Below are 18,949 nucleotides of genomic sequence, written 5' to 3' on the forward strand. Positions count from 1 at the left end.
AACCACAGGATGGGGGAGGTGACTGCCTGGGGAACCTACCACATACTTTCAGGGTTGGAATTCAGTCCAGCTCCACCTCCAGGGAGGAGAGAGGGGCTGATTTAACACCAATAAAGGTCTATCTATCACTGATGGCCAATGATTTAATCAATCATGCCTATGTAATGGAGCTTCCATAAAAACAGAAAAGGACTGTGTGTGTGTGTGTGTATGAGAGTGAGGGGGGTTGGGTGTTCCAGGACGGAATATGAACAAGAACACATCCATGTGCTGGGAGAGCAGTACGCCCCAACTCCATGGAGATGGAAACTCCTGCACTCAGGACCCTTCAAGACCTCTCCCTATGTGTATCTTCATCTGGCTGTTCATATGTATCCTTTATAATAAACCAGTAAACGTAAGTAAGTGTTCCCCTGAGTTCTGTAAGCTGCTCTAGCAGCTTAAGTTTGGTTAAATTGTGGGAACCCCCATTTATAGCCAGCCAATCAGAAGCATGGGTAAAACAACTTGTAGCTTGCAACTATCATCAGAAGTGGTCTTGTGGGACTGGGCCCTCAACATGTGGAATCTGATGCTAACTCTAGGTAGATAGTGTCAGGACTGAATTGGAGGACACACAGCTAGTATCCACTGCAGAACTATTTACTTACTTGATGTATGGGGAATAACCTCCACCCATCTGGTGTTAGAAGTGCACTGTGAGTACAGCAGGAGAAACTGACTTTATTCCTATATTCACAGAGCACTCTACACACAGGTTGCGGACCCTATTCATCTCTCTTCCCCATACCTTCCTTTAGATAACTTACAGATTCCTGAAAAGAACATTTTCTCATCTGCATACAGGTAATAAGCATTTGCTAAGTTTAAAATGTTCTTAACACATTGTATCTTCAACATAGACTTTTATCAGCGGTTCAAATACAGTCAAATCTCACATTTTTATATATGAATTTACTATGCAAAATAATTCCTTATATTTAAGATTTGTAATAAATGGCAGCTACTGGAAACATTTCCTTAGGAGATTAGTATAATATTCTTACCTCTTCTGTGTTTAATGCCTTTTCACTTTTCTACTTGGCACTATGATACTCCTTCCTCAACATCTAATCAGAGCTGCTTTTTCTCAAATGCTTCCCTCTCTCTCCTGACACAAACTGCAGTTGACCCTTGCACAACTTGAATTTGAACTACATGGTCTCATTCACACGCAGATTCTTTCCAATAAAAGTTACACCTAGTGTGCCTGCCTCTCCTTCTACCTCTTTTGCCTGGTACCCCGAGACAAGACCAACCCCTCCTCTTTCTCCACCTACTAAATGTGAAGATAACAAGGATGAAGACCTTTGTGATAATACACTTCCACTTATCTTCTCTTCTTTATAATAAAACTTCTTTTCCTGCAGCTTTATTGTAATACAGTATATACTACATATACAAAATGTGTTAATTAACTATGTTATTGGTAAGGCTTCTTGTCCACAGAAAGCTATTAGTTTTTTTAAATGATTTTTTATAAAGCCAGTCAAATTTAGCAGTGGGGTGGGGGTTGTATACCAATTTTGGTGATAATAATGTTAGTAAGTTCTGATAACCCACTACCATTGTACCAGCCAGTGGTTAAGTTTTGGGGAGTCAAAAGGTATGCATGGGGTCGGTATCCCTCAGCTCTTCATTATTCAAGGGTCAACTATAATTATTCCATATCATTTTTACATTAGCTTTAAGGCATACTAGTCCCAATTTTTGTTACTGGCAGGTTACGTGCTGTAGGTGTTACAAATACTGTTTCTTTTTCCCATCTGGCACAATACAATTAAGCTGTAATTGTATTGTATGATATAAGTGATGGCTACCTTATGATTTTTTCTGGTTCTCTCAGGTTATTATTTTATTTAGGCTAGCAGATACTTGGGAAGGGTAAAGAGAATCGAAAAGTAATTATGGCTTAATGGAAAGGTATACCCTAGCCTACAGTACAGAAAGCTCTCAATTTATTACATAGTCAAGTTTATAAAAAAACAAACACAGGAAAACATTTCATTGTGCTACACACTACATGTCCATTCTTAAGAGTAAGCAAAACAGGGATTTACTGGCCACTCAAAAGAACCCAATAGCATTAAGACCACTAGAACTTAAGTCACTGAAATTTCTTAGACTGTATCTATCTGTTTCAATGCTTTGAGATAGAAGTTTGCAAGCCTCCCTTTGTTGGAAGTATCTTATATAAAACTTTAAAATAAATAAATGTATGATTTTGTGGTAACTGCAGAAATGTCACTTGGTATTACAGACTTACCTTGATTAAAACATTGATATTGTTTGTTATTTTCAATGCAACGACTTTAATCTTGTTCTGCAAAGGGAAAGGAAAATTAAGACAAACTGCCAATAATTTCTATGAGGCGTAATCCATTCTGACACAGAACTAGAGTAATTACACTTCTCTATCAGAATCACTTGTACGGTCTTTACATAATTCCTTGGTTTAAATCTATAGATAATGTGTATTCCTATTGCTTGACTCTAAACAAATCTAGATGTGGCAAAGAAAGTAAATAATCTGTGTTCCCTTGACAGGTTAGAATGTACCTAAAAAATGAGTAAGGTCACATACAAATAGAAGTTGTTTTAAAATAAATCAGGTTAAGTTATAGGAACACAATGAAAATCTAAAAATATTTCATTAGGACTGGGATGAAGACTGTTAAATTACGTGAGATAAGGGAAAATGAAAAACTCCCAACACAAGTCTATATAGTTTGGTATGGAGCTAGGAGTTTATGAAATGTGAGCCAGTATTCTTACCTCTTCTGTTTTTAAGGCCTCACCCGTTTTACCCTGGAGAGCTAAGCGAAGTTGTCTGATATAAACTTGCAGGCCCCGTGCAAAGTACTGCAGCCTAAATGAAAACGTATTTGTTAATTAGCAATTCATCACTTCAATTTTGTTTTTAAACTCAATCTTATACTATAGCAAAATGATCCTAAGTGCAGAAATGGCTACATGACCAATAAATTAAAGAACAAAATTTTAAGTTGCTTCTGATCAAGAGCTTCATCAAGTATCAAACTTCCGCCTTACCACATGGTAGAGGATAGTAACAGGTAACACAATGGCTCAAGCATTTCAAAATTTAAGATGTGAATTTGTTAATGGAACAATTCAATAAGCGGTGTCTTTGTGAGAACTACTTATATTGACTTCTCCAGGGCTGCTTCTCCAGTAACACTAACATATTATTAATAACCGTAGCTACAGTTTACTAATACCTACTACTTGCCAGGCACTGTGCTAAAAGCTGTACATTCACTGTCTTATTAAATTCCCACAACTCTATGAGGTAGGTACTATTATCATTTAACAACTGAGAAAAATTTGGGGAGAATAAGAGATGTTAGGGTACCTGCTCAAGATCATAAAACAAGTAGGAAGAGCTAGAGTCCTTTATTCCCCCATGGATTTGTTAAGTCATTTCTGTCTTTTTTTTTTTTTTTTTTTTTTCAAGTTTGCTTTTACTGTTCCTTTTTTTAGAGACATGATTTCATCGCCCAGACAGGAGTGCAGAGGCATGACTGCAGCTCACCGTAACCTCGAGCTCCTGGGCTCAAGTGAGCCTCCCATCTCAGTGTTGCAAGTAGCTGGGACTACTGGTGTGTCACCATGCTCTGCTAATTTTTTAAAGTTATTTTTTATAGAGATAGGATCTTACTATGTTGCCCAGCTGGTCTCAAACTCCTGGCGTCAAGCAACCCTCCTGACTTGGCCTCCCAAAATGCTGAGACTACAGACGTGAGCCACCGTGCCTGGCTCACTTCTGTCACATGTTGACAAACATGTAATCTGAACCCTCCATTCTGTACCACTGGGGTAAGGCAGGATACGGAGAAAGCTCTCATAGAACAAAAGCAAAACCCAAGGAACTTCAAGATAGCTACCACCTTTGCCAAGGATTGAGCCACCTCAATCATATATCACCTGATTTTGAAATCTTTGAGCTTTTCTGCATTCAGTTTGGCTGTTAAGAAATCTGGAAGTTTTCGGCCCAACTGGTGAAAACTGTACAACAAACATTCCACATAACTGAACTGTAGCTTGGGTTCTTCATTACCAGCATTCTCTCCATTTTCTGCTTCTTCTGGAGGGAGGGGCATGTATTCCTAAGAGAGAAAAATATACAGATGTTTGCAATCTGCTCTACATATTCGAATTATAAACAGATATTCAGGGAATTATAGTGCATGTTTTTAAGACATGGAGCATTAAAAACTACCAAAACCAGACACTTGGATTTCTTTTTTACTTACTGGATCAATGCTCTAGCCTGTCAATGCTCCATATTAACCTGTTACAGCTGCTATTATTAATAATGAAAATTAATGTAGCTAATATTTATTAGGCACTTACAGACAAAGGCACCGATGCCCTGAGAGAGTAACCTTCCTATGGTAACAAAGTTAATAAACTAAAGAGCCAGAATTCAATCTAAGTTTGACATCAAATGTTGATGCTCTTAACGACTATACTATGCTTACTACAAATATCTTTTCTGAACATTAGTCCATATTAAGTACTGACTCATTACAAGCAAAGTGCTGCCAATGGCATTCAGTATCAGTGCTGTAACAACCCAGTAAGTTACATCTGGACGAGCACCAGATGTTGATGACTCAATTCATGCTAAGGACCTAATGCTTATCACTGTGTTAATTATACAAATACATCAAATAAGAAAATCACTCAGTGATGCTGCTAATGATTTTATCAGACAGCCTATTTTCTCCCTAATTATAAGAAACACCAAGATTAAAACAAAGTAGACAACAACATGTGGCCTAAGAAGCTAACAATACTTGTTAGGATTACTGTTTAACTGAAATTTCAAAAACTGGTTCTTGTAATCTAGAAATTAATAGTAAATTAGACTTTGAGCTATATACTAACTATCCCATAAGGAAAGGAAAAAGTTCTTACCAATAACTTATCAAATAGTTTCCTTAAATTTGTTTCTAGTTTTTCCATGTCACCACAAAATGAACTCATCTCCGCCAACAATTTCAATACCTAAAACACACAATTCACTATTACTATTTTTATGAATAAGCAAGGGTTGTAAAGTAAGAGTAATTCTAGATAACGATTTAAGACTTTACTTATTTTCAATTATGCTTTTACAGAATCGTTATAACGTTTGAAATGGAAGAAAACCTTAGAGATGCAGCCCAAGATTTTACTGTGAAGGAAAGTAAAGGTCAGAGATTATGTGGCTCGACAAAGTCACAGGGAGTAAGTGGCTGGGCAGACCCTAAAACCCAGATCTCATGATTTCCAATATATCTCTGAGAAGAAGTATGGAAAATAATCCATATGACACTTTCTGCTACAGGTTAATGATAGTGCTAATTGCAAGGCAAAAATGATAAATATATTAACTAAAAAGACACACTAGTAAGAACTCTCAACAGCTAAGAACTAATTACTCCTGGTTAAGGTGGGCCTCATTTCCTATTAAATTTAGTCTCTGGATACTTAAAATATTGGTAATGACCACTATTCTTAAGGTTCATTCCTGCATTTCCCAATCCCAGTCTGATAGGCCTAGCCCAGCACATTTGAAGCAAACTACCTTGCCAGTGCACAGTGATATTCTTCTCTATCCCAAAGACCTACGAGGGAAATGGCACACGCATTTCCATATTTCAGTCCAATTCAATAATCACTAATGGGTGCTTGATTCAAAATCAAGTTTTGTGCCAGATTCTGGGGATACAGAGGTGAATCAGGTTAAACGTAGAGAGAGATTATAAACAAATGTAAAGTATTACAGATGCTGTGAAAAAATGTTTATATACATTACAGTTGAGATACAAAGGTGGGAGGGGTAGTGAATTCTATTGGAGAAGAAGGAATAAAGGATATTTTGTGTTAATCCAGTTTAAAATTGGCTCTATCAGTTATGGATAGAAATGGATGAATTAAACACCTTATTTAAAAATATTAAGGCTACAAAGGTAGAGACCGACTATAAAAACTACAGGCAGTGCTTTCCCACTGCAGCGAACCTTAATTGAATCCATGAAGCAGTCCTAATGCAATTAATTCTGGTCTAGGGAGATTGCTGGCTGGCCATTACCAGACATTTAAATTGCTCCCTTAGAAATCAGATCTAAGTTAGTGGTTTACATTTTTGTTAAAATATAAGAATGCCTTATCAGTGCTAAAGCTGACATTTTTGCTTACCTCCAACTGTATATCAAGACCTTCCACTGGGGTAGTCAAGGTACCGAGGTTAGGGAGAACCTGCTCACAGAAATATGTCACAAACCTTGTGGAATGGACATTTTTCTGTAAGAAATCAAAGAAAATGCATTGTCAAAAAACAAATATTTGCTCAAATATTATAGGAGAATTTCATTCAATAAATGCTGAGTGCTACAGCATCAAGTATTCTGACTATAAATACAATATAGTGCACACCCCAGCATGTCCTGGATATAACCTCAATAGGTGGTCTACGAAGGGGCTTCAGTAAGTTCATGGAAAAATGTAATTAAAAGACAAAGAATAAAAAATATAAACTTTATTTATCAACATAAGCTCCATCAAGGTCAAGACACTTTTGGAGGCAATGACAGCAGTCATCCCAGAGAACTGAGGGTCCTGGGAACTTAACCATGTCAATGCAGTCTTTTTATACTATTAACCAAAGAAATGTGGGTGCCCTTTAACGATGTTTTTAAGATTAGGCAACAAAAAGAAATCAGAAGGGCCCAAATAAGGACTTTAAGGTGGATGCCTAATGATTCCTCATCAAAACTCTTAAAAAATTGTCCCTGTTTGATAAGAGGAATGAACAGGAGCACTATGGTGGTGGAGGACTCTGGTGAAGCTTTCCCAGGCGTTTTCCTGTTCAATCTTTGGCCAACTTTCTCCAAACAAGCTCATAAAAAGCAGACATTATTCTTTAGCCCTCCAGAATGTCAACTACCAAAATGTCTTCCGCATCCCAAAAAACTGCTGCCATAACCCTTCCTCTTAACTGGTCTCTTTTTGCTTGGACTGGGCCATGTTCACCTCCTGGTAGCCATTGCTTTGACTGTGCTTTATCTTCAGAATTGCACTGCGAAAGCCATGTTTCAACTCCTGTTCCCATTCTTCAAAGACATGCTTCAGGATCTTGATCCCACTTGTTTACAATTTCCATTGAAAGCTCTGTTCTTGTCTGCAGCTAATCTGAGCGCGGTGGTTTTGACACTCATCGAGTAGGAAGTTTATTAAACTTTAATTTTTCAGTCAGAATTGTGTAAGCTGAACCAACTGAGATGTCTATGATGTTGGCTGTTGTTTCTGCTATTAATCGTCGGTCCTTTTCATTTAGGGCATAAACAAGTTAAATTTTTCCTTGCAAATTGATCTGCTGCGATGGGCTTCGACGTTGTCTTGTCCTTTCTAAAAATGAGTGATCCATTTGTAAACTGTTGATTTCTTTGGGGACATTGTCTCCATAAACTTTTCATAAAGCATCAATGATTTCACCATTCTTCCACCACGCTTCACCATAAATTTGACATTTGTTCTTGCTTCAACTTTAGCAGAATTCATGTTGCTCTGACAGGTGCTCGTTTTTCAAACTGATGTCTTACCCTTCTTAGTTCCCCAAACTATATCCTGTTCAGACATGTTATAAATACAAGTTTATTTTGGTGAAAAATGTTTTGAAATCCATGCATAGGTTTTTTTTCATAATATGCATTTTCCAGGAACTTTCTGAAGATCCCTTATATACTTTACTGCAAAGTCATCTGGAGCATTGGGACATTTATACATTTTGATCTCTTCCTTGATTCTCAGATCAAATTTGGGACATGGCCAGGCATGGTGGCTCACAATCCTAGCACTTTGGGAGGCTGAGGCGGACGGACTGCCTGAGCTCAGGAGTTCGAGACCAGCCTGGACAACATGGCGAAACCCCATCCCTACTAAAAATACAAAAAAATCAGCTGGGCATGGTGGTGTGTGCCTGTAATCCCAGCTACCTGGGAAGCTGAGGCACGAAAATTGCTTGAACCTGGGAGGTGGAGGTTGCAGTGAGCCAAGATCACGCCACTGTACTCCAGCCTGGGGGACAAAGTGAGCCTCTGTCTCAAATAAATAAATAAATAAATAAATAAATAAATAAATAAATTCATTGTGAGAACCTTTGTGTTGGATTTTCAGACTGCACATTTCTGAAAAGGGATAGTTCTATTATTTAATTTTCTTTGTAGAGACAAGGTCTTGCTATGTTGCCCAGACTGGTCTTGAACTCAGCCTCAAGCGTTCTCCCACCTTGGCTCACAAAGTGCTGGGACTGGGATTATAGGCACAGGCCACCACGCCTGATCTAGGATAGTTCCTTTAAATTGTGTTTTTCAAATGAATGTATACACATCCCAGAAGATGCATGGCCAGAGGAAACACAAAGCCTGAGACAGAATACAAAATTCTCATGACTTTTAAAAAAAGTCTTTAGGAAGACTAAAAATTTTTATTGGCCAGTCGTGGTGGCTCACACCTGTAATCCCAGCACTTTGGGAGGCCAAGGTGGGCAGACTGGTTAAGCTCAAGAGTTCAAGACCAGCCTGGGCAACACGGGGAAGCCCTGGCTCTACAAAAAATACAAAAATTAGCCAAGCGTGATAGTCCATGCTTGTGGAAGCCACTGCTTGGGAAGCTGAGATGGAAGGCTTGAGCCTGGCAGGTGGAAGCTGCAGTAAGCCAAGATCATGCCACTGCACTTCAGCATAGGTGACAGGGCAAGACTGTCTCAAAGAAAAAAAAAAATTCTTTCAAAAAAGTTTCTTGCTGCTTTGGGTTCTCACCAATTCCACTGTGGCCTTTATAAACACAGACCAAGCATCCCTCATCTGAAAATCCCAAATCTGAAATGCTTCAAAATCCAAAACTTTTTGAGCACCAATATGATGCTCAAACGTCATGCTCAAAGGAAATGCTCATTGAAACATTTCAGGTTTTTGGATTTTTGAATTAGGGATGCTCAACCAGGCACAATGCAAATATTCAAAAATCTGAAAACACTTCTGGTTCCAAGCAAGCATTTCAGATAAGGGACACTACTGGAAAGGTTTAAGGGGAATGTTAAAGTGAGTATTTATGGAAATATATACAGCTAATACAGTAATCCAAATACCAGGTGTGTAAAAATAAAGAGCTCACAGAGAAGAGGGGTACTGCCTGCCGAGTGCACTGTAAGAGCCTGTCCACACAGTCAGGATCCGAGGGATTGAAGGTCTGTTCTAGGTCGGCCTGTTCAGCCACCAACTCTACAAGTTGCTGTCTTCCACTCACTGTCTGTAAGCTTTTTAACCCAGACAGTATCTTCATAAATAGAACAAATTCTTCACCAGTCACATCTTCTAGGACCTGGAAAAGAGACAATTCAGAATAACAGTATACTCATCATTTGAATGGGACAGATCAACATTGAAAGAAAATAGCTAATTTATTTCAGTTACTAAAGTCAGTTTGATATTAATGCTTCCGAAATACTGAGGAAAAGGCAACTTCTAGCTTCAGTCAATTGAACTTCAGAGTAAACCAGGCATTCTCCAAAGGGGCAAAAATTGGTTCTTAGAAAATGTTACATTTTTATGTACAAAGCACAGATATACATATAGTACTGTAAACAGATATACAGTATATATGTGGCATTAAAATTTCATGGAAGAGCAGTTAAGAAGAAAAAAATTTTTTTAATTCTTAAATTGGCTATTCAGGGGAGTGACTTTAAAAAATGGCTGGAAAAATTCTGTAGTAAACTGTTGAATCAGATTGTTTCCTATATTTAAAAGCAGTCTAATTCATATTAATATGGTAATTGTTGTACACAAAATAGGACACCTTGCAAGTCTCATGTTAAATCTTCCATATCAGTGGGTCTAAATTTTTCTATTCATGGACCAAAGGAGCTCAATCACGACATGCTCTACCAGATTACTAGCTGGGGCATAGGTAAAATAGTCTGATACTCCCAGCTAAAGATCTATCTCTTTCTCACTGAAAAATAATCTTATCAATAAGGAAGTGGGTAGTAGTAGTCTGAAATTTCTATAGCCTGAACCATAAGAGTGATCACATTCTTTAGAGAAAACACTGAATCTTCTTGAACATATTGCTCAAGCCTGTAATCCCAGCACTTTGGAAGGCTGAGGCGGGAGGATCATGAGGTCAGGAGATCGAGACCATTCTGGCTAACACGGTGAAACCCCGTCTCTACTAAAAATACAAAAAATTAACCAGGCGTGGTGGCAGGCGCCTATAGTTCCAGATGCTCGGGAGGCTGAGGCAGGAGAATGGCGTGAACCTGGGAGGTGGAGCTTGTAGTGAGCCAAGATCGCACCACTGCACTCCAGCCTGGGTGACAGAGCGAGACTCCGTCTCAAAAAAAGAAGGAAACTATTTCCAAACTTTGGCACATTAAGATGAGTGAAAAGTTAGTTGTGACACACCTTGCCAATCCTAGCGTCTACAACTATGCTAGATGCTGGGAGCAAAGACAAGCATGGTTTCACCCTTGAAGAGCGGATAGTGTCAAGGGCTAAGGTGAAAAGAGGTCATTTTGATGTGATAATATGTTTCATTTTGAAATAATTCAGTATACTATGAGAGAGTATCCTAAAATGGAAGGGAGGGGTAGGACTTAGAGAAAGTTTCCTGAAGGAGGTGATTTGCAGAGGTTGCACACATTTTAAGGACACTACCACAAAAAGTTTAAATGTAATCAGATTCCTTTAAATTACCAAATTGATTCATCATTACCACTGACAAAAGTGCTAAATACAATCTAAGAAAAACTCGGAAGTTCTATGGTGGTTCTAATGGGATATATGATATACCATTTTATACACAAGCCACACATAACATTGAGGAATACTGCCAAAGTCAAGTATGTTCTTTTGCTTTAGAGAATTTCCACCAAATGAAGACCAAAGTTCACCTTTTTGGATTCAGTTAGTATAAGCTCTTCCACTTCCTTTGTTAAGACTTCATCTGGTAAAGTCTTAAGTTTCGTAGAAAGGAATTTAATTGCTCGTTCTCTAACAATGTCCTCTCCTTGAAGTATTTGGCTGAACAACCCACCTAAAGTCCCTGCAAAACAAAATAGTTGCCTGTAGCAAGTCAATTCTATAGTGTAATGGTGTTTTCCCATTTAACTCAATTTATAGTATTTCTTATCAAATAAGTTAATGAACTTCCCAAATATCATCCTCATTACTAGTTAAAAGTAGTCTGAAATTTCTACAGCCTGAATCATAAGAGCACTTTCTTCATGAAGACATAGTCAGCTTGAGCATAACTTTCCTTTTTTATCATTACTAATAATAAAAACCAAATATTTTGGAAGAATTTCTTTAAAGTGTCAAAGGGAGTTCTTCCAACAGATTTCTAATGGAAAAATTTGATCTGTTTTTGCAGTTATTTCTGCTGGTTTTTCTAGTCATAAACATCTTGACCTAAGGAGACTTTTTTCACAATACTTAAAATTTTTATGAAATAGAACTCTGGGTAAACCCTAGAGTTTATTCTTAATGAGTAACACCTAACTTTGTGATTCTGTAAGACATCAAACACAATTCAGAATAAGAACTGGCCTTACCTTTTGCATCCATTTTAAATATACTTAACAGGGCATTGTTCACTAGGTTAAATTCTGCAGAGTCATCTGGATAAAGAAAAAGTGGCATAATGAATATAAAACAAATTTAAAATATCATCTGCTTCAGTTTCAAACTTGATTCAACATAGTTTCTCAAGGTTACATTGACAGGAAACTTGTAACTTAAGCCATTTCCTCAAGTACCAAAAAGATAACATGTTCCTTATAAGGGTAGAGAACCCCATCTGGCATGCCTGAAAAACTTTTATTAAGATGCTACAATTATGAAACGACAGGAAATTGGGGGGAAAATTATGATACATCAAAATGCTCAAAAGAATCTAGTCATTACACCTTAATAACAGAATTAAAAACAAAACAATACTAGGAATTAGATAACCAGAAATCATTACACTTTAAACTACTGAATGAAAGTGGGAAATTTAATCTCTATCAGATGTAGGACCTCCAGCTCTCCTGCACCCCATTCAAAACCTAAAAACAGAGTCAATATTTCAGAAAGAAGATATATATTTAGAGAAAACGGTAATAAAATCCCTTACCTGTCTGCAAAAGTTGCGTTAATATATCTGCCACTCGAGGAAGATTTTCTCCAGTGGCAAATTGAGGCAGTTCTTTAATTGCTTGACGTCGAATCTGGGCATGATTTCAAACGAAAATTAACCAAATACTATCACCTTTAAAATAACACACACAGCTTTTTTTTTTTTTTTTTTTTAAAGACAAGGTCTTGCTCTGTTGCCCAGGGTGGAGTGCAGTGGTGCAATCATGGCTCACTGTAGCTTTGACCTAGGCTCAAGAGATCCTCTTGCCTCAGCCTCCTTAGTAGCTGGAAGTAGAGACGCAAGCCTCCACGCCTGGCTAATTTTAGAGGCGAGTCTCCCTATGTTGCCCAGGCTGTTCTCATACTTTGGGAGGCCGAGGCGGGAGGATCACAAGATCAGGAGTTTGAGACCAGCCTGGCCAACAGAGCGAGACTCTGTCTCAAAAAAAAAAAAAAAAAAGAATTTGCTCCAATTTAATATTCAAGTTACACAGAAAAAAATGTAAAAAGTGATGTTAACAATGTCTGGCTGAAGGAGAGATTATAAACAACTGTATACAGGCTAATTATATGCAACTGTTAGGTTTTTACTACCGATGGGCTTATAATACAGTATTCCTTAAAAAAATGGCTACTGTGGCAATGTTATACCTAGTTATACTTTAGAATTTTCAGTATTGACTACTAAATACAACATTTGTGGCTATACCCTGCATGTTTAATTCCAAATACTGATCTTAGCTTATTCGATTTTTACATAAAAAATGTACAGCAGGCCAGGTGAGGTGGCTCACGCCTGTAATCCCAATGCTTCAGAAGGCCAAGGTGGGAGGACAGCTTGAGGCCAGGAGTTTGAGACCAGCCTGGACAACATAGCAAGACCCTACAAAAAAATTAAAAATCACCCGGGAACGGTAGCCTGTGCTACTTGGGAGGCTAAGGTGGAAAAAATGCATGAACCCAGGAGTTCAAGGCTGCAGTAAGCTATGGATGTGCAACTGCACTCCAGTCTAGGCAACAGAGTGAGACCCTGTCTCTATTAAAAACACACAAAAAAATCCAGCAAATTCTGCATGAAATGTTGGCAATTCGCTGTTTCATCTGAAAAGACAAGAGCTAACAATTGAATATTCTTAGGAACCTGTGTCAGCAGCCAGAAATATTACCAGTTAATTCTATTCAAAAAAAAAAAAAAAAAAAAAAACCCAAAAAACAAAAACTATTTCTTTTAATCTAGTAATCCTATTCACTTATTACACAGACCATTCAGACCATTTTTCTGCCATGCAAAATATATAAGGGTAGTGAAAGTACATTTTATTTTATAACACATATCTAAGTAAGCACAAATTGATTAAAAACAGTCTGATTTCATATGCACAATGAATAACAATCTATGAAACAAGATGTGAGCCACAATCCATTTTTAACAGTGGACAAATAAGCAAAACTAAGTATTTTGAGATTCTATGCATTTTTCATAATTTAAAGGTGGTGAAAAAGGCTAATACATTTTATCATATGTAAATTTAAGCCTGGGTATGATGCCACGCCAGACCATACTGTAGTATTTTATTGTGTACTCTGATATATCAGATGGCTACTCCAATTATATTAGCCACACACAGAAACATCTGAAAGACTGCTATAAAGTGTCACTCATATACTTACAGATACATCTTCATCCTCACAGAGGTCTAACTGTGCATTGATAGCAGAATCAGCCAATTCTGGAAAATGCTTAAAGAATTTTGGAATAAATTGAGCTGCTAATCGTTTTTCCTTAGTACCACCTTTCACACCATCCAGTATCACTTGATAGGCATCTTTATGCTGAAATAAAGAAAGACACATGATTTTGAAAGTTGGGAAGCTAAGTAAAAGACCATAAAACATGTTAGCGTGTGCTTTAAATTTTTACACAGGCTAAGAAATAAGGTTCATTTTCGGAGGTTTACTACTTAAATGGGACACTTATCTTCCCAATTCTGTTCTTCCTCCACCTTTGGTTAATTTTTGAGTTGGGGGAGATGGACGAGTCTAATTTAAAGTGGAAAAAGCATACGTGTGTTTGTTAATATACCAACGCTTCTTCATTCTAGTGATTACTGACTCTAGCCTTGTGACTGTGTCATGCTTAAAAAATTTGTAATGGGCCAGGCATGGTGGCTCACGCCTGTAATCCCAGCACTTTGGGAGGCCAAGGCGGGTGGATCACCTGAGGTCAGGAGTTCAAGACCAGCGTGGTCAACATGGTTAAACCCCGTCTCTATGAAACACAAAAATTAGCCAGGCATGGTGGCACGCGCCTGTAATCCCAGCTACTTGGGAGGCTGAGGCAGGAGAATTACTTGAGTCTGGGAAATGGAGGTTGCAGTGAGCCGAGATCGCACTACTGCACTCCATCCTGGACGACAGAGTGAGACTCTGTCTCCAAAAAAAAAAAAATTTGTAATGATGGTCAGGTGTGGTGGCTCACGCCTGTAATCTCAGCACTTTGGGAGGCCGAGGTGGGCAATCACTCGAGGTCAGGAGTTCCAGACCAGCCTGCTAAATATGGTGAAACCCCACTCTCTAAAAATACAAAAATTAGCTCGCCGTGGTGGCAGACATCTCTAATCCCAGCTACTCAGGAGGCTGAGGCAGGAGAATTGCTTGAACCCAGGAGGCAGAGGTTGCAGTAAGCTGAGATCGCACCATGGCATTCTAGATTGGGTGACAGAGCGAGACTCCATCTTAAACAAGGAAATAAATCATAGTGAATACCACAGACTTCACAAATAACTGCACCATATTTACTTAAAAAAAAAATTTGCGGCCGGGCGCGGTGGCTCAAGCCTGTAATCCCAGCACTTTGGGAGGCCGAGACGGGCGGATCACTAGGTCAGGAGATCGAGACCATCCTGGCTAACACGGTGAAACCCCGTCTCTACTAAAAAATACAAAAAACTAGCCGGGCGAGGTGGCGGGCGCCTGTAGTCCCAGCTACTCAGGAGGCTGAGACAGGAGAATGGCCCGAACCCGGGAGGCGGAGCTTGCAGTGAGCTGAGATCCGGCCACTGCACTCCAGCCTGGGCGACAGAGTAAGACTCCGTCTCAAAAAAAAAAAAAAAAAAAAAAAAAAAATTTGCCTGTTTCCAATTAGCACCACGAAGAGGATGAAGGGAATACATTCCAGAAATTTAGCAATTCCAGCAATGTTAGGAAGTGCAGCTTAATTTTACCTCATAGCAGTATATGAAAGCCGTGACCATTCCATAGAGCCAGAAAATTTTGGATTAAGACAGACTCTAATGTCACATGTTTAAACATTTTATTGGAACTATACACTTAAAGCTCATTTGTTTCCTTAAAAAAAATCACAAGTGCTCTCCCTCAAATACTCATAATGGGAGGAATCAATAAGTTCCCAATCCTCCTCAAGTGCTTGCCTCTAAACCAGTTGTTTTATGAAATGACGCTGATAAAGATGGTCAATAACAGTAACAAATACAGAAAGACTACACATATATCTTCTGTTTGGACATATTAATAAAAGTAACTGCAAAAAAAAACTTAAAAATTATAATCTTGACCAAACATATACACAGTATAGTGTTTATTATGTATAAGGAGTGTTCTAAGTGCTTCAGACACATGAGCTTACTTCACGCCATCTAGTGGGGAATGACCAATAAATATCCAATGAACTATAGAATTCCCAGATTTATTTTACATGATTCTTTTTGTGGATAATGCTAAGTGAAAAAATAAAGCAGGATGCAAAGTTACAGAACAACTCCCAAGTAACAGAAATTTCTGTGAATAAGGTTAGCTTCTTCATGAAATGCAGATGTATCAGTCTTCAGGAGTCATCACTGAAAAATGTATTATAAACACATCAAGACCCCGTCTCTCCAAAAAATATAAAATTAGCCAGGCATGGTGGTGTGTGCTTGCAGTCCCAGCACCTCGAGAGGCTGAGGCAGGAGAATCACTCGAGCCCAGGAGATAGAGGCTGTGGTACGCCGTGGCTGCGCCACTGCACTCTAGCCTGACAGAGCAAGACCCTGTCTCAAATAAAGAAAGGTGTATGACATACTTTTCACCGCAAACATTAAAAAAAGAAATCATGCTGACTTCTCTACCACTTTACATTCCTGTGGTTTGCCTCAGACTTCTAGGCAGGCTTCATAAAATCAAAGTTTGTTCTGACATCCTTACTTTTTGCAGGGTATCACAAATCTAATTCCCTTTAACTCAAACTTACTTATAAAGCCATTTGAAGAAACTCCTTACGCTGTCCAAAATTAAATGAAAAAGAAAAAAAAAACCTGCTTAAAACAAAACTTCCTTTTGCCAAGAAAAAAATATTAAATCTGGAATCAAATAAAAAGGAATCATTAGCAATACTTATTGAAAGTCTACCAGGGACTGAGTGACTCCTTGTCTATATCACAACAGGTGTTACTACTATTCCTATCTTCTAGATGAGGAAACTAGGGCTCAGAGAAGCGAAATAAATACTTCCGTGTATTTCTGAGGGATTATGAACTTGGTTAGTCAGTGGTTTTAGCTTAATCATACAAAAAATGCTACTACAAGAGTGGTATTTCAAGACATAAAAGTCCAAGAAGCCTACATGCCAACCCTGAAAAGCTAGTGTACTCAATGATTGGCAGAACAGGAGGAATCGGGGTTTCAGCATTACAGACATCTAATCAGCCAGACTGCTGTGGTCCTTTAACAGGTGTCTGATACATTTTTTAACTTTTAAGATTTTGAATACATCATATAAAATTAAGTATATTTTAAGTAAATTCATAATAATTTGAAACAGAATTTAAAATAATAGTGGGCCCACAACTTGCTCTGTTATGGCTAGTTAGGAGCCCTGGGTAAAGAGCAGTGGAAAAGGAGATTAGAAAGGTAAAGGAGCACACAAGAGTGAGACCTGAAGGAGTGGCAGAGGCAGAGTGGAGGAAAGGCAGGATGAATGCATAGGCAGAACATGGGGGTTACATGAGAAGATAATAAGACTGGAAGATTTGAGGTATTAAATAATTCTGCACTTAGAATTTGTCATCTGCAGTTTGCTTATTAGAATATACATGCCCAAAGATGTACGTATGTGTGTATGATAAAGTTCCCTTTATCCATTAGAGATAATCTGTGTAAATGGTTTTTCTTGTATTTTGTAAATGGTTTCTCTGTTCCTTCTTTGAACACATTTCTTCAACTATGAAAAAGAAATGCTTACTGAAGGGCAAGGTACAGTGCAAGAAGAGAATCAATCAATCAATCAATGGATTTAACCCTTAAGACGTTATAATGTAAGTACAGGAATAAGAAATAAAATAAAATACAAGTCTGAAGTATTGTTAATAAGTACATCGTGCCAAGGGGTTCAAAAAGAGAAGGATTTGATCTGCTTTGGGGAAATTAGCTGATAAAACCTCGGAGGGCTTGTGTTTAACCCTTACATATTTAGAAGGCACTACTCTGAAAGGAGTATTGACAATAACGGGGAGGGACTAGTCTGTAGTGGCAGCAATCAGAAAAACTGTTGTGCTTACCTCTCTAGTAAAGGTTGATAATCAAAATAAAAGTTAGAAGGAAGTCAAGACTGACAAACTCGAATGCAGTCTCAGAAGTATCCAGACACGTTGTTTGCCAGGAAACTTAGTACTGATCATAAATCTCGTAAGTTGACCTGAAAATCAGGCTTTGCTACATCAGGAACATGAACACGGTTTTCTCTCCTTAAAAACAAGTGAAATGGTATCCTCTCTACTAAGTTGGCTTTTGCCTTTGTTAGTTAAAATTACAAGCAATATCCTAAAACCTACTGTCTTTTAGTAAGTGATTTTAGGCATTTTATCTAAAAGGGGAGAAGTATAACCCAACAGAGCAGAATTAGTAGGTATTATCTTTGGTTCTCCTAAAATTCACAATGTTTGAGCAGCCTGAGCTAATCACTACATCTCATTATGCAGAGAGAGTTTAGATAGTTGCTTGACAGCTGTCAATACAGAACGCATTGATGACCCATAATCTACAGGGAACTGTGTTAAATTCCAGCGTCCAGCCGGGTGTGTGGTACATGGTAGGTGAAACCTACCGAATAAAGCATGAATTCTCATTAAAGTGTAGACAAAGTTATCCTTTTCCATTTTTTCACAAACTTGTCTCAAGTACCCTTACTAAATAAAGAGTACATTTTTGCTGCAAATACATTTTTGCTGCAAGAAAGACATTTTGACTCCTTGGGGGAGAACTCTCAATTCAATCTGGTTTTTATAAAGATGACATGAGAAGGAAATGTAAGCAAATCTCAAAATTAAAGTAGGGGAATGGGACAGCATTATCTATACGGTTTCAAAGGCTTCTTAGAAAGATTCCTGACAGAACCACAGTTCTAGCTTTCACCCTATCCCCTCTACTGATGTGCAACAAAATCAAACACAGGTAGAACAATTTGTTACAAAGTTACCCAACTAAGTCCCAGAAAAATTATACGATTGAGAATATCTTCACTACTAGTTCTTTTTAGGAATAACAAATTCAAACTGATCCTACATAGTTTTTATCTTTTTTTTTTTTTTTTAATTTTTTGTTTGAAATGGAGTCTCATTCTGCTGCCCAGGCTGAACTGGAGTGGCCTGGTATCAGCTCACAGGAACCTCTGCCCCCTGGGTTCAAGTGATTCTCCTGCCTCAGCCACCCCAAATAGCTGGGACTTC

The 18,949-nt window shown here is 38.2% G+C and overlaps 1 protein-coding gene across 2 annotated transcripts in view; it reads right to left on the reverse strand.

Moving 5' to 3' along the window:
• The window catches only part of API5 (apoptosis inhibitor 5), a 32,713-nt gene that overhangs the window by 11,778 nt on the left and 1,986 nt on the right, over positions 1-18,949 (reverse strand). For both annotated transcript variants that reach the window (XM_015114255.3, NM_001257933.1), the window contains 10 exon segments: positions 13,899-14,060; positions 12,226-12,319; positions 11,663-11,728; positions 11,003-11,154; positions 9,223-9,429; positions 6,247-6,351; positions 4,981-5,070; positions 3,985-4,166; positions 2,815-2,908; positions 2,306-2,362 (listed from right to left, as the gene is read on the reverse strand). In XM_015114255.3, coding sequence (XP_014969741.1) covers positions 2,306-2,362; positions 2,815-2,908; positions 3,985-4,166; positions 4,981-5,070; positions 6,247-6,351; positions 9,223-9,429; positions 11,003-11,154; positions 11,663-11,728; positions 12,226-12,319; positions 13,899-14,060 — 1,209 coding nt within the window.

The sequence above is a fragment of the Macaca mulatta genome, chromosome 14 (assembly GCF_049350105.2).
Source record: "Macaca mulatta isolate MMU2019108-1 chromosome 14, T2T-MMU8v2.0, whole genome shotgun sequence".
Classification (NCBI taxonomy): domain Eukaryota; kingdom Metazoa; phylum Chordata; class Mammalia; order Primates; family Cercopithecidae; genus Macaca; species Macaca mulatta.